Here is a 25,126-nt window from a genome sequence, read left to right on the forward strand (position 1 = left end):
ATTTTCTAATCAGATAATGCAGCCACTTCAGGCGGTTCACGTCAAGGTGGACTCACGTTTGTGTCCGGACTGCTCCTGTCGGTTAGTCTGAGAGAGCTCTTTCGGCCCCGAGTCAAAAAAGACTAGACCAGGCTTGGATATTCAATCAGCTTAATTTTCAGACATTACACGCGGACTTATCAGATGAAGCACGATACAGAGGCTTAGAAGAGGTCAGAAACTATAGGTGCACGGCAGACTGCTTCAAGAGATTTACAAGCTATGGAAAATGTCAGTGTGGGATATTTACGCTTTTTCCTACATTAGAAAAATGCATTTTGAAGGCTGAACACACACACAGAGACCAGATCTGGAAGCTTGTGAGATAAGATTCCTGAGCTACGGTTAACCTGGCTTTTCTAAAACACCACCACTAAAGCAGAAAGACGTTAGTATGGACAGGAATTGGCTATAACAGCCAAGGAAAGCAGACAGTGCCGACAGAAGGTCATATTGCCACTTTATTACCTGAGGTGGAGTAGGTGTGGAAGTGGGTCTCACGATGGGAGGCGTTGGGTTCCTGCTGCCCCCTCCAGACATAATTTCTTCCGTTATGTCTTTGCCCCCCTGGTTCGGATCCCGGATTCGGATCTGCAATATTGAATAAAGAAATACTTCAAACAAGTCTGCCCCTGACACGCCATCCTTGGGGTTTACAGGAAGGAGAGCAAGCACAGGACAGATTTCCATCACGCTCGGTATGAGCGACAAAGCAGCTTACATTAACCTCTACTACACAAGCCAGACCCAAGTGCAAACCAAAAAGGCTCCGGGTTGAACGGATATTCTGCAGGAACGCTGGAATGTGGTTTGTTTCAACCACTTGAAATGCATGGTATGTCATCCCTTAATCTTAAAGCGTTATTTAATCAAAAAGCTCATCAACCATACCAGTCAGGCCAAAGCGTGTGCACCTCTTCAAATTCTCTCAGATGCAAAGGAAAGGTGGAACAATTTTAAAAAGATATATGTGCCTTACAGTGCATGATCCCTTAATGCAGAATATGGTCCTTACTTCTGGAAAATAAGTTTACTGAAGCTTAGAAAATTTACCAGACAGTTTAGAGCTTGCCGGTTAGTAGAAAGTGCAAGAGGAAAAAAAAAAAAGAAAAGAAAAGAAAAAAAGAAAGAGACAATTCAAGAATTTATTATCCTGATGTGAAATTCAGTGACCTTGCCAACCCAGCTGCTGGTAAAGGGGGAAAGCAAATCAGAGCTGCTTTTGTTTTTCCCTTCCACGCTGAGAAAAATCACACCAACCAAACAAAAGAAAACACAAAAATGCTGGGCAGAGGAAAGGGAAACAGAGGGAGAACAAACAGGAGTCCTACGAAACTCATTAGCATTTAGGAAACAAGTATGTTCCCCGAATCTCTTTGTACCCTCAAAACAGGAAAGAAAAATATTACCCAAAATAAATCACTCGGGAAGGAACTCATCTGAATCCTCGACCAACATGCGAGCCAATCTACGCCACTGAATAGGGGGATCAGTCAAGCCGTCTAGTTTCATCTATCTGGAAGAGGTTTTTTTTTATCTTCAATATGAAAACTGCAGATTTCCATAAAACTGAAGGCAGTGCTACCGTTTGTGCATGTCTGCCAAACCTTCTCGAAAGCTCTTGGTTGCGCTAGCACTCTCTCTACAAAACGCATGCAGAAGGCCCTGCTGCGCCCACTACGATGCACCAGCTGCAAGCAAACCCGGACACACAACTCTTGGGAGAGCGGGAAGCAGCACTGGAAACCGGGGTGCTTTTCTCAATCAACAACATATAAAGTTACCAGCAGCAGCAGAGTTTTGCAATCTGGTCTACGGACTTCAGTATCATGTGGCATTTTGGGGATTCTCTGGGTTGTAGCACAAGCGAATACACGCATGCTAGTTGGGATGTCGACAAGATGCTCTTGGTCTTCTCTTTTATTTTTGACTCAGTAAAAAGAAGAAACTAGTGTTTTTCTGCTACATCTTTCAGTTAATCATAGCAACAAGGACTTAGGAGTTGGCAGGAATTCTTATCTCCTCCTGACAAGCAGTCAAGAGCATTAAAACATGCTTTCCCTGCCTGAAAGCTTGTAGTACTCTAATACTCAGCTAACTTGTGTGTGGACATGTATACACATATACATTTATGAACATTATTGCTCTTTTAATTGCTCTCATTTCCTCAGTTGTGACATGTGTTAGCGGGCTCTGTCGGAAAGAGCACATCCAGAGACAAGCAGCTCAGTCATTTAAAAAACACTGTTGCTCTTCTGCTTCAAAGAACTTAGTTTTGTTGGCATGAAACCGCAACTGTCTTAACCACAGTTCTGTGTTTCTGAACATCTTTGCATTTCAAATGGCATCAACGATCAGGCCATGTCATGTTTTGGATGCTGAAAAGAAAGAACAGTCATGACTGAGGAGGATGGTGAAGAGGTGGCAGAAGACTTGCATCACCCTTTGATGACAGCAGCTACAGAAAAGGCCTTTCGTGCAAGTCCAGCTAACTCATTGTTCAGCTCTTCCCGTTTCCCAGATCAAGCGTCATTTATTCTCACAGCTCATCTTCAAAAATCAAAGGATACAAATATTCTCTATTTTGAGACATGCATAAATCCCATATTTCTGGCTGGTTAAGAGTTCTTAATAATGTAATTCTCTGATAGAAAACATCAACATTAAATTCCATTAATCTGGCCTCCTCTCTCACCAACTCTGACCAGTGAATTGGGAAGAGGGGAAAAGAGGTCTTCAAGTCTCTACCCACTTCCACAGTGCCATAGTTCTGGCTCTTTCGGCCCTTGCAAATGAGTCCACAACTTGCCAATGCTACTGCCTCTCTACCTTTTACAAGGCATAATATTGAACAATTTCTCTTTTGTTGATCTGAAACAATTCCCAGCAGTCTGCACTGAAAGCGCCAAACTGATCCGAGTTATTTTGTTTTACTCGTCTTTTCAGCAAAACTCAAAGCGGTAGCGCAAGCAATTGAGGATCCGCAGGCTCGGGCAGACAATGCTGCCTTCATTTCTGTTTGTTACAAAACTGGCAAAAATATTCCCATTTCCAACTGGCTGAGATGTCACGAACTCGCAGTAGAAAGTTCCAACAGAAAACTGAAAATAAGACACCACTGCAGCAGTGTGCCATGTTACATGGAACTGCAGAAGGCTGAAAAATAGCCTTGCTGTGAAGACAAAGCTCAATTTTAAGCTAAGATTATTAGATCAGTGATTTTGTTCAATATCCCAGCCTTACAACCAGAACAATTCTCAGAGAGGATGTTATCGGTCAATAAAAGCTCCCTTACCGTTTTCTTCTCTCTTTTAGCTGGCGGAGGCTGCTGCTGCTGCGTAGGCACTATGATGGGTGCTGACTGATACACCGGCTGACTTGGGTAGAAAGGTGTTCCTGGGAAAGGACAATGACACGGAAAAACTCAGTTAATTTGCAAAGGAAAGCAAAGCAAGCAGAAGACCTGCGCTGCCCACCTTGCTCCTCCCTCCCTTCTTTTGAAGAACACGGCTTTTAACACCCAAGTGGAAAGCGGCCAGTGCTTCCTCCTTCCCCACTTCCCTTAAAACAGAATTTGATATTCCATCAAGACAGGTGATTAAGTCACTACATCCTTTTTTTTTTTTTCCTCTCTCTCTCAAGAATGGAAAAATTTATCAGGTGCATCAGTGTTGGCGAAGCTGCTGAAATCACCAAGGCATTAAGAGACAAGAGGCCCATCGGTGGACTCCTTTCACTGACAAGCAGGTGGCCCTTTGTGCCTGCGGAGACGGATTCACCCAAACCATTACAATGAATTTGCAAGGGCAACTGCAACTTATCTTCAAGCGTAGCCAGAAAATTTAATTACAAGCAACGTTCTTCTCATGCAGCAACATCAGAAAGCAGGACCACGGTTATTCCTGCAAAATTACACTGCACTGTTGATTACACTCATAATATCCGATGCAGTTTCATTATTTTTTCTTTATGGAATAAGACTGGTTCGAAATGACTGAGCGCTTTAAAGACGTGCCAGACATAAATAAAGGTGGCAAGAGCTATATTCTGTCTGCATGCTGGAGATCAGGTGAACCTGTAAGACAGTCCTGCCCTTTTTTTTCCCTTTTCTAAGTATAGATGCTAGATGGACTGTCTGCCCTCACTTGCATCTAAAGCAATCTGATTTATTCTTCAACCCAAGTAACATTTAAACAGGAATAAAATGACTGTATTGTAGTTCCCTGAAGAAATTCTTTATTGTGTCCGTGAACACTACAACCAAAACGGGAGCCTGTTACTAACACGAATGGTGAAATCCAGTAAAGCCAACGAATCCAGCCCCGCACGATCCGATTTGCAGCTTCAAAGGACGCGTTCCTCGCACAGAAAACTCGAAAGCAAAAGCCTGGCGTGGCTTCCCGATCCGCACGCTCAGGACAAGAGCTCCTGCCCTGCCAAAACAGCAGGGAAAGCACGGCCGGGCACCGACAGCAAACTGCTCCGACCGCCGCGTGGATCCGAGGGGTCTAATTCACACACGGGCTTTGCAGCTAAGGTAGCTCGGACGCTGCAGTTAAGCGAGCCTAAGTCGCTCGGTGATCTCCGAATTTTGAGCACCCCAGGAAGCAGCATGGCTTCAGACCCGAGCTGTCCTCGGGGCACAGAAACCATCTCTGTCGAGGTTTCCCAGCTCACCTGGTGTGGGAACCAAGGACCCTCCTGCCTCTCTCCTTAAAAATAGCTGCGTGTCCTCAAAACCCGTCTGACTACCGCTTTGGCCAAGCTCTCACGGCTGGCCAGGCGTACGACGAGGAGAAGAGCTGGGGTAACACGAGAGGAGAGGAGCAAGCCCGGCAGCCCTGCGGTGCGTTCCGTATCCAGATTTCTAGTTTCCGAGAAACCGGATCTACTCAGATAGCCTGTAACATGATCCGTGCCGCAGAGACCTACAGCGCAACCTAAGGAAGGATTCTTCCTTTATGGAAAGCATTTTAAGGCGGCAAACCCTGAAAAGCAAGAATAACTTTGGCATCGGCGGCGGGAAGAGCTCCGCAAAGCAGCTAACTACGGGCGAGAGACGAGGGTTTCCCACCTCCGTCACGCGCTTCCAGGCTGTTGCAAATCGGCCACGCTCGCGGCGAGGCTCTTCGCCTCCCAAAAACCCGAGCGGTGCCCGCGCCCGAGCAGCTCCCGAGCCCTCTCCGAACGGTGAGGGAACGACGGGACAGCAAGCCGGACGATCGGAGGCCAATCCGAAGTCAGCCGGCTCCTCGGCTAAAGCCGTCGCGGGCTGCAATTCGAGAACAGGCTCTGCGCGACCGAGGGCTGCGATCCAGCTACGGGGCCTCCGGCTTCGCCCCCCTGACGCTCCGCAGACGCGGCGACGGAAAAACAGGCCGGCGCTGAAAGACTGCAAGCCTCCGCGGCCAGAAACCGGACGGTTTCAGGGGCAGAAAGGAAGCAGAAGGGAACCTTTTCCAAATTCCCGAAGCGCAGACGGACGAAGGGCGCTCAGCAAGCAGAAAGTAAGAAACCAGACCTGGAACGGCACAGAAACTTTAAAGGAGGAATACGTGGGCAACTTCCTCGTCCTGTGGATCCGATTTAAAGAGCCACTGCAATATTTATTCTCCTGGTTTTTTCCCCTAGGATAAGCAAACAGGAACTAACTGCCTTATAATTGTTATCATTTGGTTTATTCAGAAACCACATAATCAGTGTCAAAGGCTCTGTGGCTGCCTTTTGTCAAGCTCAGTTGTCACATTAGCTCTATAAATCCCCCAAGGGAAAAGAAAAAAAAAGAAACAAAAAAGAGATAAAAAGAAAAGAGTCCAGACCTTTAAAAATGATAAGTAAAGAAGAAACTGGGGGTTTTCTCCCCCTTTAAAATGAATCTGTATCTGTGAAGTGCAAACATGTAACCCTGCCAACGCTGTTCGGCAGGCGAGGTAATCATTCACTCCTAACGCCCAGAAAATACCAGCAGTTAAAGCTGCGTGGAAAGCTGATAAGATCGCTACGCCCAATAGATTACAGAATTTGGGTGGGAAGGGAGCCATCAGACTTAACAAAATAGCTCAGCTTTGATATCTAGAGGTGAAAACCCTTAAAAAAAAAATGTACAAAGGGGGGACAACTTGAACAATCTAGACCCTGGTGGATTTTTCAGGTGCTCCCATAAATCAGCAAGGGAAGGTTAATAAAGAAAACAAAAACCCAACCAAACTCTCCTCTGTAAGAAAAGCCTTCTTTAAATATTTCAGCTCCCCTAAATAAAAAGCTACTATCCTGCAAACAAGGCAAACCCCAAATCCACCAGCCTCCAACCCCCTATCATGTTTCATCAAGTGCTAATGTCAATAAAGGACTTGAGGCCTCCTTCCAGCTGTGACAAGCTGCTCCTCAGAAAGCGGCTGATCTCCTGCCTTGCAGCCCAGAAGCTGCAAGACACCCGGGCCGTCACGCACAGGGTGACACGGAAAAGTCAACGGCCAAGAAAAGAGAGGTGGCGTGGGACACCCAAGGACAAACGTCCACCGTTACCGCCAGGTCTGCAAACCAGAAGCCCAACGAGGGGCGGTCGTGAGGTCTTGAAGGAGTCAAGGGCTGGTGGCATAGCTCAGTGGAAACCAAGGCGGCCAGATGTATTCTCAATACCTTAATAAATAATAATGATTGAGCAGGGAATAATGAATAGCCGCTATTCTTGTTCACATGTGATTACGGGTAGCTCCGAGTTGCAGCCTTTCCATAAGTATTCATACAAACAAAACCCTGTTACTGTGAATTTTTCAGGAGCAAATAATAAGGGCCCCAACACAACCAAACTGAGCAGCTATCTGAAGTTCAAACAAATGCTAATTCAGTTCGGCGTTATAAATCTTCAACCTGACAACATAAAAACACACCCAGAAAATACCTTCAAGAAGTCTCCGACCAGAACTCACCGTAGGCATTAGGGAATTCTCCAGGACCCGGTCCTGGATAAAACGGGCCCGGCCCTGGTGGCTGAACAGGATACTGCTGTGGGGGCCCAACGTAGGGAGGACCGCTATGACGATACTAGGAGGGAAAAAAGGACCATCAGTCGACACAGAGTTGGGCAACAACGCACCGTCGCATACAGAAACAGCAACAGTGCAGCTGCCCCCCCAAAATCTATAAAGATCAGATTACGAAACCGAGTAGTTGCTGAACGTGCAACCATCACTTCTACTCCCCCTCTCCCCAACTCTGCTGCAAGGTCTTGAGGGAAACCCAAGGGATCAACCAAGGGTTGCTTTGCAGTTTCGGAGACGCCCGGACGATCTCTTACCTGTGGTATACAGTACTGGGGGCCCTGAGGCATCGGATACGGCATTGGCAGATGATTAACCATCATGATGTGCTGGTTGGTTTGATACACTGCAGTTGGTGTTTGCGCGCCGGGACGGATGGAAGGGCTGCTGTTCTGGATGGTGGCTCTTGGAGGCTGTATTTGAGGCCTCTGAAAAAACTGGGGCAGGAAAGGGAGAGAGGAAGGAGAGGGGAGAAAAAGCAAAAAAAAGAAAAACTGGTCAAGCTTTCTGCAGAAGAGTTTGCGGTATCATTACAACAGCAGGCAATACCATACTGTAATTACAGTACTACTTCCAAAGGGTTGCCACACGTTCAGAAAACTGCAGGACAATTTCTTTTTATCTGCAAATAGCAAGATCACGCTACAACCTTCAATTTTACAAGGTAGAGAGAGATAGCAAAAGGCAAGAGCAAGCGTGAAACTTTAAGCTCAAATAATTGTTAGTTTGTATCTACTGAATTACACATCCCCACCTTTCAGAATGACAGTTGGAAAAATGATTTTTGTCATATATATATATATTTTTTTTTGTATAAGGTGGGTTGACTGCCAGAAGCCATCTTTATAAATGCGCTAAGGAAATAAAAGGTCAAGACAACCGTTCCAATATAACCCCGGAACAGCTAAAATCCAGACCTTATGAAGGCCAGAGGTGCCTCATACCTATCCCGTGTTCAAACTGCGATGGGCAACTTGTCCTGCACTCCTTTTTCAGAAGGGTGGCAACCTCTTGCAGAGTGGCACYGAACTCTTCTACCGTGTTCGCATGAAGGGATGCCCCGCGCAAGCGGACCAGGTCCAGGAAACCAAGCAAGCCACTGGCACCCGCGTGGTTCTCCACGCTTAGCGCCGGGAAAGGCACCAGCGCCCACGGTACGGAGCATCCRTGGCACTGGACGCCCTGGCTCCAGTTACTAGAGTCTTTGCGATCTCCAAACTCGGTTGGCAAGATGTGCAGCAGACATCAACGCATTCACTACCGCGCTAACGATACAAGTGATAAAGAGACACTCAGGCCATGCAGAACCAGGAGTTAAAATTACCTGTATAGGTCTGAATCCTCCCTTCAATAACGAAGCAAGAAAGCAGCAGGAAACAGAAAGAAAGCCAATGGAACAGCTTACAGATCAATAGGAAGGAATAGGATATAACATGCACCCTAATTGCACACAATTCCAGTCATCTTTCTATCCTGCTTTGGCTAATCCGTTACAGAAATAGCAAGAAAGAGACTGAACCAGTATCAAGGACTCTTCTATCAGAATCCCGAGTCAGGGGTCAGAAACCCTTCTGCAAATGTTTTATATGGAAGTTAAAAAAAAACCACCATAGACGTAATTACTTGTAGGAAATATGATACTACAGAAAGACTTTACGTTTACTTTGTTCCTAAATCATAAAGACATTTTTCTCTTCCTTTCTGGTCTCTTTGAGTGATACAGAGATAGCGGAAAATAGCAGTAACTCATGCTCAAATCATGGATTTGGTCTCCACTTCTGCACCAAGACTGGAAGAATAAGAAATTCCATGTATTTAATTGCTAAGCAAAAAAAAAGAAAAAGAAAAAAAGAAAAAAGAAAAAAAAAGGTAATCATACATCACTTGACATAGAAGACTGCTGATTGATGAAGTGTATGCAAATAGTCTGTGGGTAACTATATCATGAGTAGCGAGAAGAAAAGAGTGTGGTAATTATTAAAGAATGAAAGAATGAGCTGGGCTTATCTGCCTCGGCACTGGGAAAAAATGAGGTGGGGCAGAAGGATGCATCTATACTTGACATGACAATGAAAGTAAAATGGTCATTCCGGCATTCCTGGGGACCGTATGACACCTACGTTGTTCCCATACTGAATGGTTTCTCCAGAAAAGCCAGGGACGGCTCCCTGTCTCAGAACCCACATGCAATTAAGAGAGGAACGCAACGATTTGGCTTCCAACCCAGGTAATCTGGATGAAGGACTGTCACCAGCAGAGGGGACAACGTGACCTGAATCGTGAGAAGGCAACTGTTCGGGAAGAAGAGGCTGGTGGGGAAAGACAACCAGAAGAGCGACTCGCTCCTGCGTTGACAAAAACTGTGCGACTGCCTAGATGTAGGGGACTACGCCACTGCTGCACGTAACGAGGACACACTAAATTGATGGTGATAATAACTAGAGTTAACACCCTACGCGGCCCCCACCATAGCGGGGGTAAATCCAAACCAGGAGGATTTCATTACTTCTAGGAAGAGGGACACAGCAAGAAGAAAATCAGATCTGTTATTCTAAGCAACAAGACAGCCAAAACTGACTGGGACAGCTCTCTGGCAAAATTCAAATTACTTTTAGATATACAAGTTCCCATCAGCAAAGCTAAAACTCTGAAGAAAACCAGATATCATCAGAGCACCATGCGTCTGAGCTGTGTATGGGTTTCACTGTTCAAAACAAGCACGAGCTGGTGGGCAGGCTGTTTTCTGCGCTGTCCTTGCTCCCATMCCTCCGAAGCCAAGCTAGCAGCACTCAAAGCCCTTCTTGGAAACGTTTCGCTCTTCTGACTTCATTTGCTAACGGATTCGTCTTGCGAGGTTAAGCAGACGGGCRCGCAGACAACATTTTCGAGCAGCGCTAATGATGTCCCACAGGAGAACRCAAGGAGATTAAAATCTGAGAGGTTTTGCCTCTATTTCTTCCAATAATTGCAGGATTCACGGCGGAGCGCATACAGCACCCCGCCAGGGCCAGAATTAAGGTACCCTGGCCCACAGCACGGCTTCASTTGGAAAACCCTTGCTATACCAACCCTTCCTTGACTACGTCCTTCAAAAATTAAGTCCTGCTACGCCTAACGATGGTCCAATTAGTGTGAAACCCGTCGTTCGGCAGGGCAGCCGGGAACTGAGCCTCGGGCTCCAAGTCACYGTCCGGTCCCTGATCTGTCTTGTACCACTGACCACTGTCCCCTAATCCTGTTCCTAAACAGATCAAGTCCCTTCTTGAAAAGAGTTTGGCTGTTCGCCCCTGTTGCTCATATTGCAAAACCTCAAAAAAATCAGTTTACTCGTGGTCAGGCTTCTTCTTGAACGAAGAAACGACCTCCTCTTCCTCCGTGGGGTCCCTCCCCCAAAATACTTACGGAGCTCCCAAAAGCTCAACTCTGAGCTCCTACGACGTATAATAAAAACTCCTCCTTGGCACCAAAGTCTAAGGGCTTCCTTGCTCTTTGTAAAGCTGAATTACCYCTCGCTTCCAGCTCCCCCACGTTAACCACATTCCCTAGCTTTATATTCGTGAAGTTTGCTGCAGACACGTATCTGTTATTTGTGCCGGGGTAATTAGCACAAATATTATGGAAATCCAGTAGTAACCTCCCTCGTACCCTCTCGGCACYGCCCTGCCATTTATATTTAGTCCGATTTTTATATATACCTTAATGCCCTTCCATTAAACATCATCATCTCCAGCTTAACTTTCTCCCCACGTGAGCCCATGTCAAACGTCTGCTGAAGGCCAGCCAGACGAGAGGGACCACRTTTGCCATGGAGAAAAAATCGATGATCAAGGAGAGGGACGATCTCCTGATAAAGCTCCAGCGCATTTTAATTGATTTGCTGTTTACTCCCGCATCTCTGTTTCTAAGCCCTCGCTTTCCGCGAGACATCTGCGGAGCACTCCCTACCGAGGCTAAAAGCTTCCCTGAGAAATAAAGGAGAGTCAGCACACGGAAAACAAGCCTTAGCCTAACTAAGGGGATGCGCATTAGGCACTGATCCACTTATTTCCAGGTCAGATTCGAGCCTGGCGGCTGCGATGGATCCACACGGCCCTGCAAAAGGTTGCGAACAAAGGAAGCAAAAGGAAAGTTTAGCGAGTTGTCAGCAGCGCTCTCGAATCGAATCACGCATCCAAGCCCTCGTCTTCGGTTAAGCCTCTTGGATACTAACACAGCGGTGTTACTAATTTTTAAACTTTCTGGTCCGGCTAAGACGACCGGCGGGATAACCTGACCCTGCTTTTCCCTGCTCAGACTTTCCCAGCTTTATTATTTAATAAATAATAAAATGGAGGGGGAAAAAAAAGTCCAAACACCCTTGTGTTGACCACAGGCTTTAAAAGCGATACCTCCTCCCCACGCCTGTGGATGAAGAGAGAGGATTGCTTATAGCAGCTGTGGCCGATCGCTCTCTAACCTGAGATGTTCCAAGGAGCTGCAAAACGGTCAGTTTTGAGTCAGCGCAGGGAGTGTATTGCTAACTTTGCCAAATCGCGAGGCTTTTTAACAGCAGCTCGTGGCCAAACCCAGCTTGCTTTTGTGTCAGCTGCAGTCAAAAGAACTCAAATAACCTCGAGCTAAAACTGGAACAAACTACAACTGCAACCTCAAGCTAAGTTAGTTTGCCGTAACTAGTAAACTAATCTCAAACACAATTACAAGTCAGAAAGGGAAATATGACATTTGAGTTTATACTCGTTCTCAGTTCTGTTTTTAATTACACTGGCCTCTTCTGAGCATCCATTTCAAAATAGCCCCTATGCTTCTGCAGTCGCTCTTTAAATTAAAGGTTAGCCGGCATTTCAGACTGCAAAACTTAGAAGCAAACTGCTATTTCCAGCTGGGCTTTAGGAGGATCAGGAGCAACAAAGCGACTCCAGAGCCTCGCGGAGAAAGGCAAGGGGTGCTCCGCGCCGCAGCGGGGGAAACCCAGCACCGGACCCCGGCGGCACGGCCAGCCCCGGCACAGCGTCCTCGGCTTCGCATGCCCAACCTGGCATCCAAGTGAAAACAAGAGGCGACAGGATGTTTAAAAACTTACATACTTAGAAAATATTAAAGCAAAACTATAGACTATATATACTATATTATTACTATCACTACACTACCTTTTAGACTTTGCTTATACTTTCTATAGCCCCAACTGGCTTGAACCAGCCAGCGCAGGCGGGTTCCTAGCACGCCCAGCTGAAAATAAATTCCTTATGAAGCTTCCAGTCAAGTGCCTAAATCATGCCAATTTGAGTACTTTAAAGCTATAATAATTACAGGAAACAACACTAAAGAATAATCTACTAGTTCACGGAAAAAGGCACAGAATCAATAAGAAGCATACGTTAATAAAACCATGCTGGAGTTGACATGGGAATCGTTGCAAACCTCGTCTTTCCGCTGCTTTCTTAGAAGAGCATGTCATGTTGTTATAATAAATGTTAACACTATGGTTGAGGTACTTATTTAGGATATTTTAGCCGACAAAATCTCAATTCTAGAAGCCGGCTGCTCACGTTATGCAACATTTAATGATTCCAGTGTGTTAAAGAAGGTGAGTCCGCATTTCCCAGCTCCCACGAGCGGAATAATTTCCTTCGGCCTCAAGAACCCTCTAAGCGTTATCAGGACTGGGATGAATTTGCTTCAGTCGCCATGTCCCTCCGCATGCACTGCCGGCCAAACCCCCTCGCCCCGCGGGCACGCATCGAGGCCGGGAGGAAAAGAAATAAGGGTCGCCGTGCCCATCCCCTTCCGCTGCTCCGTCYGGGGCACGACGGGCGGCACCGGGAAGGAAGCCCGCACGTTTTCCCAGTTGTGACAGCTTCTCTCGGGTAATTACATGCAGACTTCAAACGGAGTCAAAATCTAGCTGCAATACGGTTAAACACGTAGTGCTAAAATYGGGCAAACACTCGGAAATCCAAGTTTGAGCCGGGAGGCAGGGTGAACCTGGGTCCAAAGGAAAATTTGCAATCAAGCTGCAACAGGTTGCTGGCAGGGTCGTGCCAGCAAAACCGAACACCAAAATCGTCTCCTAAAGGCCGAGCTGCCTCAAGATTTGAGTCTCTTGGTGCAAGTTCTGCTTAGGGTGATCTCACCAATTTTAACATGGGAACCTGGTTCGCACCGAGTGTATAATTTGTCTCAGTAACAACCTACGAAAGAACTAAGGAGTTTCTGACCTGCGATGCATTTTCAGCATCTCCTTATATAAACACGGACCTGAAGCGAAGGTCAGGCACAAACGTATCTAAACACGATACTAATTCTGTCGTTCTGTACAGCGCTCAGTAATCCGAAAAACATTCCTCTGCTACCGCCCGTCACCGCAATCCCTTGCCACGTGCAAAAGGCAGCAGATCATTTCTCCCTCCCATGGGATGTTTGGCTATGAGCAGAGGAGCACGGCAAAAATAAAAAAAAAGCCTCCTTCTGCTTTTTAAGCCTCTTTTTATCCTACTCTGGAAGGGTGCCTGCCTCCACGTCGCTCTTCGAGGCGGAAGGAGCAAAGGGATCTAGCTTTTTCGGTGTCTATGCCTGCTGATGGACTTACCTGCTGTCCCGAGACAGTCCTTTCCCAAAGGTGCTCACACCCCTACGGTATCAAACTGCTCCGACTAAYGGGAGCGAAATGAGAACAAAATAAGGGTTTCCCCTAGGATAAACTTTCCAAGACTAAGCACCAGTCCCAACGCCACCAATTTCTCCGTTAACGTGGTGAGAACAGACTGGTTCCTTGCAAGCAATGGGAAAGGAGAGTGCCGCAGCATGAGGCGCAGCTGGCAGCGCTCTCCTGCGCYTTCCACGCTTCTCCTCCTCTTTTCCACCCATCCCTGCTCCACCTACCTCCATCCCCTCAAAAATACCAGCGGGAGGAAGACCAGACGTAAATCCAGACTTTCTAAAAACGGCAAAYTGCCAGCCCGAGTTATACGCAAGGTTTCTAACGTCGTCCAGAGGCGCAAAAGCCTGAAGGACCCCCGGCCGCGACCCGCGTGCGGTCTCCTTCCCTAGCAAACGGCGTCAACGGGGCGGTCAAGGCGGGCAGCCCGCGAGCAGGGTTAGGCAGCGGGAGCAGCTGGACTCGGAGCTGTTCTGACTATCCGGTGGGATGGAGGCTCGTGCCCGGACAGCAGTTAAGAGCCAGGCAGACCATGGGCACGGCACGAGCAACTCTGCAAGGCAAAGGCGACTCTGCACGTGCTCAGTGCAATTGCATTTTCTTTTATTATTATTATTATTTTTTTTTAATAATAATTGCAATATAACCCTGCAACCCTGCTCCTTCACGGGTAGGATTTGCCCCTCGGCTGAAACCGAAGGAGCCGGATTAGCCCGTGCCATCCCCGGCGGACCTCGGATAGGGCGCAGGAGGCCCTGGTTCCGCTCCCGAGCTCCGGTTACTTGGGCGCCTTCCCACCCGCTTGGGTTATGCGGGGAGGAAAAGTATTCAGAAGTCGACATGCTCAGTAAACAGGCAAGGCATTTTCCAGCAAGTAACTGATTGCTAAAATAGAAATAAAAATGAATGCAAGAAATGGAAAATATAAAGAAAGGTGACACGGTAGCCTCTTTCCAGAAACCAAGCTAGGCCTTTAAACCCTTAATGCAACCAAGCTGCGTGATGAGAGCAGATAATCTATTGACAACGGCTCAAATAATTAAGCAGCGTAAACGAAGCTCGAGCCTTCTGCGAGTTCTTATGCTCAGCAGCAAAACCCCGCACGCCTCTGCCTGTTGCTCGTCGCAGCTAATTAGGAGCGCCAGGCACGTGCCGGAGCACGCGACGCGGCTCAGCTCAGCCCAGCCCTGCTCGTTCGCGCTGCGCTACGCTACGCGCGGGGCCCGACCCGGTACCGTTCGCTTTCTGCCCGGGGGCTGCCGCACGGTCTAACGGAGAAGCGCCCTGAAGAAGAGGAGCACGCACATCGGTGAAGTTTGTATAGGCCGTATAAAAACATCAGGGACACTTAAACTGTTCCTAAATAGGGACCAAAACTGACTACGGATTGTTAATTTTCTTAATAAGAATTTTTTCCAGTAAGGAAAAGCGGAGCGGGGTTAACTTACAGCCCTACTTCCCAGCTATTTTAATGCCATCAAACATGAGAAGCGAAGTATAAACGTTCACTGATCCAGCTGAATTTCTCCTTTATAAACATTTTAATTGCCTATGTTTAATAGTTCCAAGAGCAGTTTACTAACACCAGAGTATCTTACAGTGCTTACGTATTCCTTCTACCTTGGATGGAAAGTCATAAAAACCTTCAGAAAAAAGAAAATACTCCAACACAGACTGTTTCTACCGTCACGGTGTAAAAAGAGTGACCTGCACTGATTCACGAACGGTAGTTTTCCCGCCCCAGCAGACACCCTTGGAACAGCCTTCCTAAGCCTTCCAGTTAAGAAAAGCCTCAAAGCAGCATCAACTCACGAGACTAACGCCCTGAAATATCTGCTTTAACAGCAACCGCAAGACGGGAGCGTTCAAGGATTTTCAGGCGTCTCCCAAACCCTACGGGGGAGAAGGACAGCGGCTCTGCTGATCGGTCTGCTGCGATGAGAAATGGAAACCCTGACTGGGTTTAAAGTAAGAGTTGGAAGTTTACGTCTTAAGAAGCTAAAGTGTATTCCGTGGTAAAAAGTAATATGTGTTTCAAGAAAAAAAAAAAAAGCCTCAAAGTTAGTGAAAAATGCCCTAAACTATTGTGGTCACCATTGGCTATTGGTTTTTATTTTATTTTTTTAATAGTTCAGGTTGACAGGATTTATTCCTATTAGTGGCTGTAAGCAACAGAACAAACTGTAGTCACTGCTGGCTCGGATTAAAAATAGACACTGTGGTTTTCTTTCAGATGAAGGTAGTAGAGAGAAAGGAAAACTTCCGCGCGAAACCTGGGCGCGACACTTCTGCCCCCCYCCACGCTCCTTACGGCGCCGCTCGCTGCGCAGCGCCTGCCCGGGAACCCGGCGCGCTCGCTCGCCGCCGCCAGCGCGGGCAAATAACCACTTCTCTCCGGGACGGCTGAACCGGCCGCTTGGGTCCTTCCCTCTCCGGCTACGGCTTTTGGCAGACCTCCTGCGATCGGAGAGCTTGCGTTCAAACCAACCGGTGCCCGGGGCTGGCGCGGACGCTGCCGCCCGCAGCGGGGCCRAGCGGCTCTCGTTTCATTTTTGCCTTCCCCCAGGCTGGAACTGACCTGCGAAATCCTCGATGTCAAACACAAACGGCACTAGGAAACTAGCTGGGAAAATACACGGAGCCGGTTGGATTGCAAAGGCGGCTGTCCAGGAAAGAACAGAAAAGCCCGAGCTGTGCAATTGCCAATGGCCCTTCGCTGCAGAAACGGAGCGGAGGATGCGCCGGCCGCTCGGCGAAGCGGCGCCTCCCYGGTGCAAAAACCTCCCAACCATCTGCGGCACGGCCGGCGCTACGCTGTGGATCTCGGGTGGCAAAGGCGGTCTCCTGCTGCCTTCCTCCTCCCCTCTTCCCCCTCCCCTCGCCACCAAAAAACACGAAGGTTTTGCAAAAAAAATAAGTAAATAAATAAATGAAGTAAATCGAGCCCAGAACAAAATGCAAGAGTAGTCTGGGCCCAGCTAGTCTTGCATTCGTTTCGGGGTGGGGAGGTGGAATGAAATGTTATGCGTGCGACTTTTAGTAATGGGGGTGGAGATGGTCGCTAGCAGAGCAGATGGCAAAAACTGCATACAGGAGAGATTAAAAAAGTAAAATAAAATAGTTCATGACCACAGAAAAACGGCTGACAACTGCAGACAAATTCTTCCTCCGTACCTCCTCAGTAACGGGGCCAGATCCCTACAATTTAAACGCATTTTCGGCCAATTTGCCTGCAAACGTTATCTGTCGGGTGGGAAACCCGAAGCCGCCCTGGTCTCTGGCCTACCGGATCAGCCCCTCCCCGCTGCGGTTCGGCTTTTGGAAGCTCTTCCACCACTGACACCGGGCAGAAACTGCCACGGCAGCTCGGGCTTTTAGGCAAGAGAAGCAAATCAGTGCGTTTCTGTAGATCAGCCAACAAAACGAGGTGGTAATCAAATAAATAAATAAATAAATGAATAAACGGTGCCATCGGCACAATCGCCTGCAAGAAGGAGTACAGTTTGTTATATTGCTTACAATGCAGTATTTTATCCAGCCTCTTCCAGCCAGGGACCTGTAAACCGGACTCTGTTCCAAAACCTTCCTCCTCTTCCAGTTGTCTGTGCAATGTATTGGCACTGTTCTGCTGGGCTGTCAAAAAAACTGGTTTAGAGATGCAGCTCTTCAGTCAGGTTTTGCTCCAGTTCTAACCATATAACTTTATTTTCGCTTTTCAACAATTAAAGGTAAAGAAGATGATTATACTTACTGAGAACAGATTATTTTTTAATTATTATTATTTTTTTTAAACCATCTGTATCCCACATTACTGATCAGAACGGGGGACTAAAGGGAGCGGGGGGGGAAGGATCCAGGGACAAATTCGCAGCTGTCCACGTTGCAGAAACATCACCAAAACTGGCATTAACGGGTTGCCTCGGCACGGAGGTCGGCAGGCCTCGGAACTAACCCTCCTGCGAATCCCCCGGAGGCGAAACCTCCAGAAGCGGGGGCAAGCGCAGCGGTGCCGCTGCGGGCTGGGGGAAAGCTTGCCCTGTGCTMTACCTGGGAACGGGGACAAACAGGTTTGCAGGTGCCACGTTTCGGCGGCATTCATCTCACTCTAAAAAGAGAAGAGCGCCCGGATTCGTGCAGGGTGGTATTTTGGGGGGGTTTGGGGTGKTTTTTTTAGGCAACCGGAAGGGTTACGACGCAGATGCGGATTTGCAAGAGGCACGGGGCCAGCTGCTCCCTAGGCTAACTGCGCCTTCGGACGCCGCGTCGGCGAGCCAGCGCGCCTCCGGATGCAGGGGGGGAGCACGCGACGCCGGCACGGGAAGCCGTGCCACGAGYGGAGATTTCCTCCCCGAGAGCCCGGTTTAGGGAACCAAAGGCCGACGGCAGCGGAGCGGTCTCACTCTAGGCACAAAAGATGACGAAGGACAACCGAGCCCGAGGCTGGATGAGAAGGGGCTTACCACAAAACGATTCGGATACCCAGAAGCTCTACGTTAAATAAATCTATTAAATGCGTGAGCACCTAACGGTGACAGGCAGGAACGGTTCGAACCGAGCCGGTGGCCCTGATTCGGAAGCGACGCCCGCAGGCCGCGGGCGACTGAGCGCTGCTGCAGAGGATCGCTTTCCTTCACTGAGCTCTGTCCTAGCACTTTACCAAAATACTTCCTTCAAGAAGAAAAAAAATAAATAAAAAAAAAAAGAAGCAAAGAGAGAAAGATTCTGGTAATGAATCTAAGTTCTAAAATGAAGTGAACCTGAAGGCAACTGCGCTAAAAATAAATGGTGTTATTTGAAAGCAGATGAGAATCCCTCCATCGCTTCTTCTCTGACAAGCCACTTGGAAAGGAAAGTTCTCCTAACAGGACAACGTCCGAAAATTCGATACGGCTTCGCCGTGTGGAACGGGCTTCCAGGGCGGTAAAACACGCTTTCCTGAGGACCGGCCGAGCGCCACGAACACACGCAGAGGCACAGAGAAAGGCACAGAGGAGGCAGGAGGAGCAGAGGGTAAGGGAAACGCGGGCGCCCTTACCGGCGAGCGGGTCTGAGGCTGCGTGTTCATGGTCTGAGGGGCTTGAGGATACACCAGCGTGGTCGGAGCCGCATTCTGTCCTGAGGGGTACGGAGCCTGCCGGGAACAAAAGCACACGAGCGTTTCAAATAATTCATCCCCAAAAGAAGAGCACCGATGACGTCAGCGGGCGCGACGCTGACTATCATTAATATAAAGATGCCRCAGAAACACAGCGGGTGGAGAAGACCTTCTCCGTCATGGTCCCAACCTGAAGCGCTGCAGGGGAAAAGCGCACCTCGGCTCAAAAGCACGCCGCCGAAACCCCGCGCTGGCCGAACCCCCCGAAAGCTTGGCCGAACTTCCCAGTATCCCGCTCTGAACCCGGCCCCGAGGAAAGGCGGAACGGCGAGGCGTGCTGCCAACAAAACGCCCCGAAGCAAGACGAGCACCAAGAAACAAACTCGACCGCGTTGAACGCGAGCCACCGCTGCTTTGAAGGGTTTGCAACGCCGTGAAGCGGCCCAGAACTATTGCGGCTGGCAGACAGACCGCGGGGTGCGTAAAGTTTCGTCGTTCCGCCGATTTCAACGGACTATAACAATTTACGCTACCAGATGCTCTCCTCCGCGCTATCTGCCYGAAGCAGCGATAAAGCGGAGCCGCGGAGTTATGCCACTTACGCATTTTAAGCAGACATTCAGAATTACCTTTCCATTTTTCTTCTTCCTTTTAAGCAATAAGTTATAACTTACCTTTTCGTTAAATAGCTTATTACAGCACAGGCAGCCACTAACCTTCTGGCTRCTCCTCGTATCATCAGGTTTACCCGACAAATTAAGAGCTCATCGGGTCTTTGGCTCCACAAGGGGAGGCTCTTGGGGGCTCAGGATTACGGGGAAGGATATGCTTAAAAACACAGCAGTTTTTCTCCGGACGCAGAATTACCATACGCGCGCGGTGCACGTTGCGGCCGTGCTGAAGACCCCGTTCTCGTCCTTGCATTTGGTAAGTCCTTACGTTAAAATTCAAGAGCGGGTCGAAGGAATAAAGGCAACCGTTTCAGTCTGCGACGCAGGATCTAGAAAATCTAAGCTCTAGTTGGTAGGCCAGAACTGTTTGTATTAAGGAAAGAAATGAGAAACTTATGAAACTGCAATTTTGCAGCTATCAAGACAGGATTCACGCTATGTGGCAATCCACCGCGAAGTCCAAAGCGCTGCTCGAGGCAAATGGCGCAGGGAGCGCTTCAGCGGCTGCACAACGCCCCAAAACTCGGCGCTGAAGCCTGCGAAACTTCTGAGCCRCAATGAGCAAATTATGCCAAGCGTRACCAGGCCAACKGGCGTATTCTGGCTTTCAAGGGAGACTCACCCGGTCCTTACAAGACGGAGGTAGAGCCTGATGCATGTTTTTTACGTCCCTGGACGTAAAAGCCCTGCTTGAGCTCCTGCTGATTCCGATTTAAGACAAAGTAAATGCAAATAAATTTCAGAGAGAATCTGAACCAAGGGATTTTTCCAGTCTTGGGAAAAGAAAAACCCCAGAACAGCAGTGGCAGGGGATGGCGGTGCCGAACATCACCCGAAAGTCGCCCCGTCCCAAACACCTACGGCCGCAATATCTCCCCATCCTGCCGCCTTCTGGACCACACTCAAAAAAATCATCATTTAAGAGCAAAAGTTGCACGCAAGTACACAAGCATTAAGGAGGGTGTTCCAATACGCACCCAGGCAGGAGGTTCTGCTATTTTCTACTCGATTTTCACATTGTTTTGGGGGTCGCAGAGAAAATAAAATGTCTGTCTCCAAGTCCATCATTAGCCCTTCGCTGTGATTTAGGATGCCAGAGCACGTTTGGGGGTATATTTAGCTGGAGACTCAAGCAATGATATTCTGCGGTAGTTTACGTCAAAAGAGTAGAAAAATACTCTGGTTCAGGAGCACTGCAATGTTTTAAGCAGAGAGCTCCTGGCAAGCGAGCAGGGCAGGTTTGCTGCCGTCCCTCCTCTCGGGCAGCTTGGTTTGTCCAGCTCTCTCAAGGCAACGCTTCCCTCCCTTCTTGCCACCGGCAAAAGCTCTAATTCACATCAGCGACTAACTGGCGAGAAGTCTTCTCAATTTTTGCGATGTCAGATGCAGCATCAAATATTTTCCCCTCGTATTTGACAAGTGTGATTTTGCCCGAGCTGTTTATGCCACTGCCGTGTAATAAACAGTATGTCCCGCATCTCACAGCAGCGACGACACCGCGGCGATGAGCGGTCGCGGCGCGGGAGAATCGAGCGCTCTTAAGGCGCCGGTGAAGTCTATCACCTTTCCACCTGGTGAGGTTCAAGTGCACTCGTGGTATCTTGCTCCAGGGTTTCCAAAGCTGGGATCTCTGCCAGATTCCTCCCCTTGGAGCGTGAGCAGCTTTCGGCGCCGGTCCGCACCCCTCGCACAGGGTCCTGATGCTGCCTTTGGATGACCAAGTACGCGACYGGGGATGGAAATACTATGAAAACTCACGTGCAAACGGACTGGTCGACTGCCCGCTCCTTGCACCGCCAGTGCTCTATCTCAAGAGAAGCGACCTTACTCCGGGCAGTTTGAACTCCCGTGGGATCCTCAGCAAAAAGCAAAGAATATACCGGTTATTCTTTCCCTTCTTAGGGCTTGTGAAAACGCGCTCTCTTCGGGCTGCAGGGAAAGAGCTCAATTTGCATGCAAAAGAATAAAACCTGAAGCGAAGTGTAACTTCCGTGCTACTCCCGAAGTGCAAATCCATGGCCAAAACAGCTAGAGTTTGCTTTTAACCAGCTAAGCAACAAGGAAATTCAAAAGGAAAAAAGAAAAGCAGCTATCACTAAGACTAAAGAACTACGAGCTTTACCAAAACGACCGTAAAGCAGGCGTTTTTAAACACGGTGCCAAAGGCGGCCACGTCACTGAGAACAGATGTCATTTTTGACACTGGCGGGGCTGAGAGGCAAACGCAAGAAGATGCGACGTAGGATTCAATTTGTTTTAGTATTTAAACCCCATCAGGGTAAGTACAACGTGAAGTCATACAAAATAAGCACATGAAGGCTTAAAAAGAAGTTACTGAAGGGTTTCTCCTGCCACGAAGCTGTCGTCGGAAGAAGGGACGCTCCGGCCAGCCAGCGCTGCTTTAAGCGAGACGACGGCCCGAAGCGCTCGGCTCCGAACTGCAGCTGCGAAGGGCGAGGGCAACGCAGGCGCTCGCCGAAGACGCCCGCCAGCAGCTAAACAAACACGTTTCACAACTATTACACAACAACAAACGCGTCTGCTCGGCATGCTTTAAACCAGATGGAGGTGTGCCTCCGCCGGGATCTGTTAAAACGCTGTAACGGGGGGGGAAAAAAACACAAAAACACTTTATAAATTACTGCAGGTATTAGGTTCTCGTGCAAGTACGTGGTAGCGTGGTAGGTTTAAAAAAACCACCATCAAAACAGCAACTGAATAAATCACAGCAATCCCTCGCTTTTCAGACAAGTAGGCTGATTAAAAATATTCCATATATTCATCTGTCGAAAGGACTTTTTCTGTGCCAGGCATCTAAATAGGTACACGAGGTAATTATAATCACTGCCGGTCACGCGGGAAATATGTGGCTTTTAGGCACCGCGGCTGAAACGCGGAGGAGGAGGTGAATGAAGAGACGGGCAACAAAACACTCCCCAAATTCCCTAAAATAAACCGCTGGGGAGGGGAAAGCAGGGAAGCAAACATTGCAACGTATCCCGTTTTTCCGTTGGAAGCTTCCAAGTGTCGGCCCTGCGATCCCTGACGGACGGGAATTGCAGGCCGGAGGGCTGCTGAGCTGCTCCGCTTCCCTGGCAGAGCAACTTGCCTGCCCTAAAGCTCCCGCCGGAGCAATTTAACATTTCGGATGCGGCTCTCTGCCGGGGCGAAGGCGATAATATTTGTGCCTYTACGTATTCCAGCGACTTGCCGGCAGTGGGGGGGAAACCCGCGCTCCGCGTTTCCTCCGCAGGTTTCCCACCTCGGGCTGCGCAAAGGGAAAATCGCCAGCGGCAAAGAGAACGAGAAAAGTTATTCCCAGCCCGGTGTCGGAGCTGGTTAACAACCAGCGGGCGCCGCCGCGTAACCCGACTCCTGGGCGCTGCGAGGGCCGGGAAGAGCCGGGCGGGCGCGGAGAAGAGCTGAGTCACGCGGCTCCCCCCTTCCCGCAGCCGGGGCAAGCGTTTGCCGGAAGAAAACAATTCGGCGACAGCGGAGCAACCCCAAAGTCTGTTTTTGCGTTTAGGCAAATGTATTAAATATCCCAAGGCGCCTCGGCTGCAAAGTCYGAGGATAAAACTGATGCACGTTTTCCCGCAGCCCGGGGAGCGGATCGCACCAAGTTAGTTCCCGTAAACGAACGCAAACCTGCCATTAACTAGCTCCTGCCCTGTATTTCGCGAACCTGCTTCATTTTTCTTACCCGTTTGGTAACCAGCTAAGCCGAGTCTATCTGATTCCTGGCCCGGTGTGCCCTGCGGTCGGCAGAGCAGGCCGACGGCAAACAGGTTCTCTGTGCAGAGCGTGGAATAAAAATCGGCTCTATGTAACGCGTAAAACCAGCTAATCTGCAAATATTACAAACGATGGCGGACAAGATGGGATTATTCAGCGTATTCGTTGCTCGGGCTTTTCTACGCGCTAGCTGCTCACAYGCAGGAAAACACGCTCTCACGCTGCTCCTGCGGCGTGAGAACCCGATTAAGCTAATAAACAAGGACAATTCCTCTCTGAATGCTCCCAAGTTTGACTTTCACCATTTACAGTAACGCTTCGACTCCACATAATCAGACTGTTCCGTTTAAATATAGACCCTCRCTCTGTAACGCCGCTACCTCTTCAAAACACGTAACTTCTTGCATGCATGGCCTCAAGAACTTCCGATTGTTTCGGCATCTCATTCGCAATTTATTYGGCATCACCGAGATCAGCGTCGTACGGATCACAGCGACTCTGTAAAATAWAAATAAGACGCAGCAGCGCTACTCCGCAGACTGTTCCTAGGCCACTGCTCCTACCCTGCAAGATGCATCAGCAGCTTTCGAACACCGTCTTGCATTTTGCTGCATATATTGGTATGCAGCACGTTGAATATTCAAAGTCCCATTAAAACCAGTGGTGCAAATACCACAGCTGTTCTGTGGCACTGAACAGGTTTATGCAGATTCGAGACTTCCCGTTTCAAACGGGGTTGAACACGAGATCTGCAGAATCGGAGCTGACGGCACAAATACCCCGTTTCCGATGCAGCGGCTGAAAGGGGCTGCAATAGGCCYGCAAACGGGTGAAACGGGTGCAAAGTCTTTGCACGTAAAATTCATCAGGAAGCTTCAAGGTGTTGATTTGGAAGGATGTAAACAGGAACGGTGCCTGCTCAGTGGGTTTGTTTAAATATTTAGGCTTTTTCAAAAGCCTCAAAAAGCCACATACCTGATACTCAGGTGAGTATGGTCCGTTCTGGGTGTCTCGCTCTACGAAGGCCGTTTGACCTCTCCGGAGGGATTTCAGCGATTCACCTGCTTGCGGCTGAGGAAGAGGTGGACCAAGCACTGGGACTTCCACCGCATCCAGCCAGGCTTTGCAGCCGGCAGGAATCTCCTTCTGGGAGCCCGAGGCTGATGCCGTAGCGAACCTCCTCCTCCTCCTCCTCCTCCTCCCTCCGAGCACGCCGGGGACCTCGCGGGCCGGGCGCTCACGCTCTTCCCTTTTCCATAGCCTCGCCTTTAGGAGAGTCCCCGTGTCGGTAAATGTTAAACTCGGTCTTCAAAAGGATAAAAATATCCTGACCCAGGAGGAATTACTCCTCTTGCAAACGCGTCTCTCTCTTCCTCTGCAGCAGTTTATCTCAGGGTCTCTCATCTGTGTCATTACCTTTCCCGTTAAAGTTTTAACGGCCTCTTTATGGCTTCATATGATTTAGCACCACGTGTTCAAGCAGGCAAACGCAGCGAGCTGACCAGGCAAACAGAGTCCTAAGTAACAACCACAAAAATACGCGGGCATTTTTCCTACTTTACCAGAAATAATCACATTCCCGCTGATGGAAAAATGCGAAGGAAGGAAGGTTTCCTGTTCCCTAGACAAAGACGAGGGCAACACAGACACAAGATCCGCACTCGCTTGCTTCCTTGCTTAAGGCATGGTCGTGGCTTTTTCTTGTATAGATGTTACAAAGCAGGAGGGCAAAAGAGAAAAGCGAGAGAGAAAATCCCCATTTGCTGTGCTATCTTCCAGAAGTTTTGGTTTACCACGTGTTTTTATCCGTTTTTTTAACTAGGCAATAATTTGTGTTTTTAACTGGGGAATAAATCCAATTCTTTTATCAGCAGCTACATTCCTCAATATA

General features: G+C 48.7%; 1 protein-coding gene across 16 annotated transcripts in view; it reads right to left on the minus strand.

Moving 5' to 3' along the window:
- EIF4G3 (eukaryotic translation initiation factor 4 gamma 3) overlaps positions 1–25,126 on the minus strand; it is a 117,010-nt gene that overhangs the window by 52,460 nt on the left and 39,424 nt on the right. For 15 of the 16 annotated variants that reach the window (XR_003253769.1, XR_003253770.1, XM_026067420.1 and 12 more), the window contains 6 exons: positions 18,770–18,865; positions 17,254–17,367; positions 7,337–7,516; positions 6,969–7,083; positions 3,335–3,435; positions 508–630 (listed from right to left, as the gene is read on the minus strand). Coding sequence is in view for 14 of the 16 variants with exons in the window: in XM_026067420.1 (XP_025923205.1) it covers positions 508–630; positions 3,335–3,435; positions 6,969–7,083; positions 7,337–7,516; positions 17,254–17,367; positions 18,770–18,799 (663 nt within the window). In the remaining 2 variants the exon portion in view is untranslated. The remainder of the gene's footprint in view (positions 1–507; positions 631–3,334; positions 3,436–6,968; positions 7,084–7,336; positions 7,517–17,253; positions 17,368–18,769; positions 18,866–25,126) is intronic. The other variant, XM_026067425.1, reaches the window with a different exon arrangement.

The sequence above is a fragment of the Apteryx rowi genome, unplaced genomic scaffold (assembly GCF_003343035.1).
Source record: "Apteryx rowi isolate R43461 unplaced genomic scaffold, aptRow1 scaffold_259, whole genome shotgun sequence".
Taxonomy (NCBI): domain Eukaryota; kingdom Metazoa; phylum Chordata; class Aves; order Apterygiformes; family Apterygidae; genus Apteryx; species Apteryx rowi.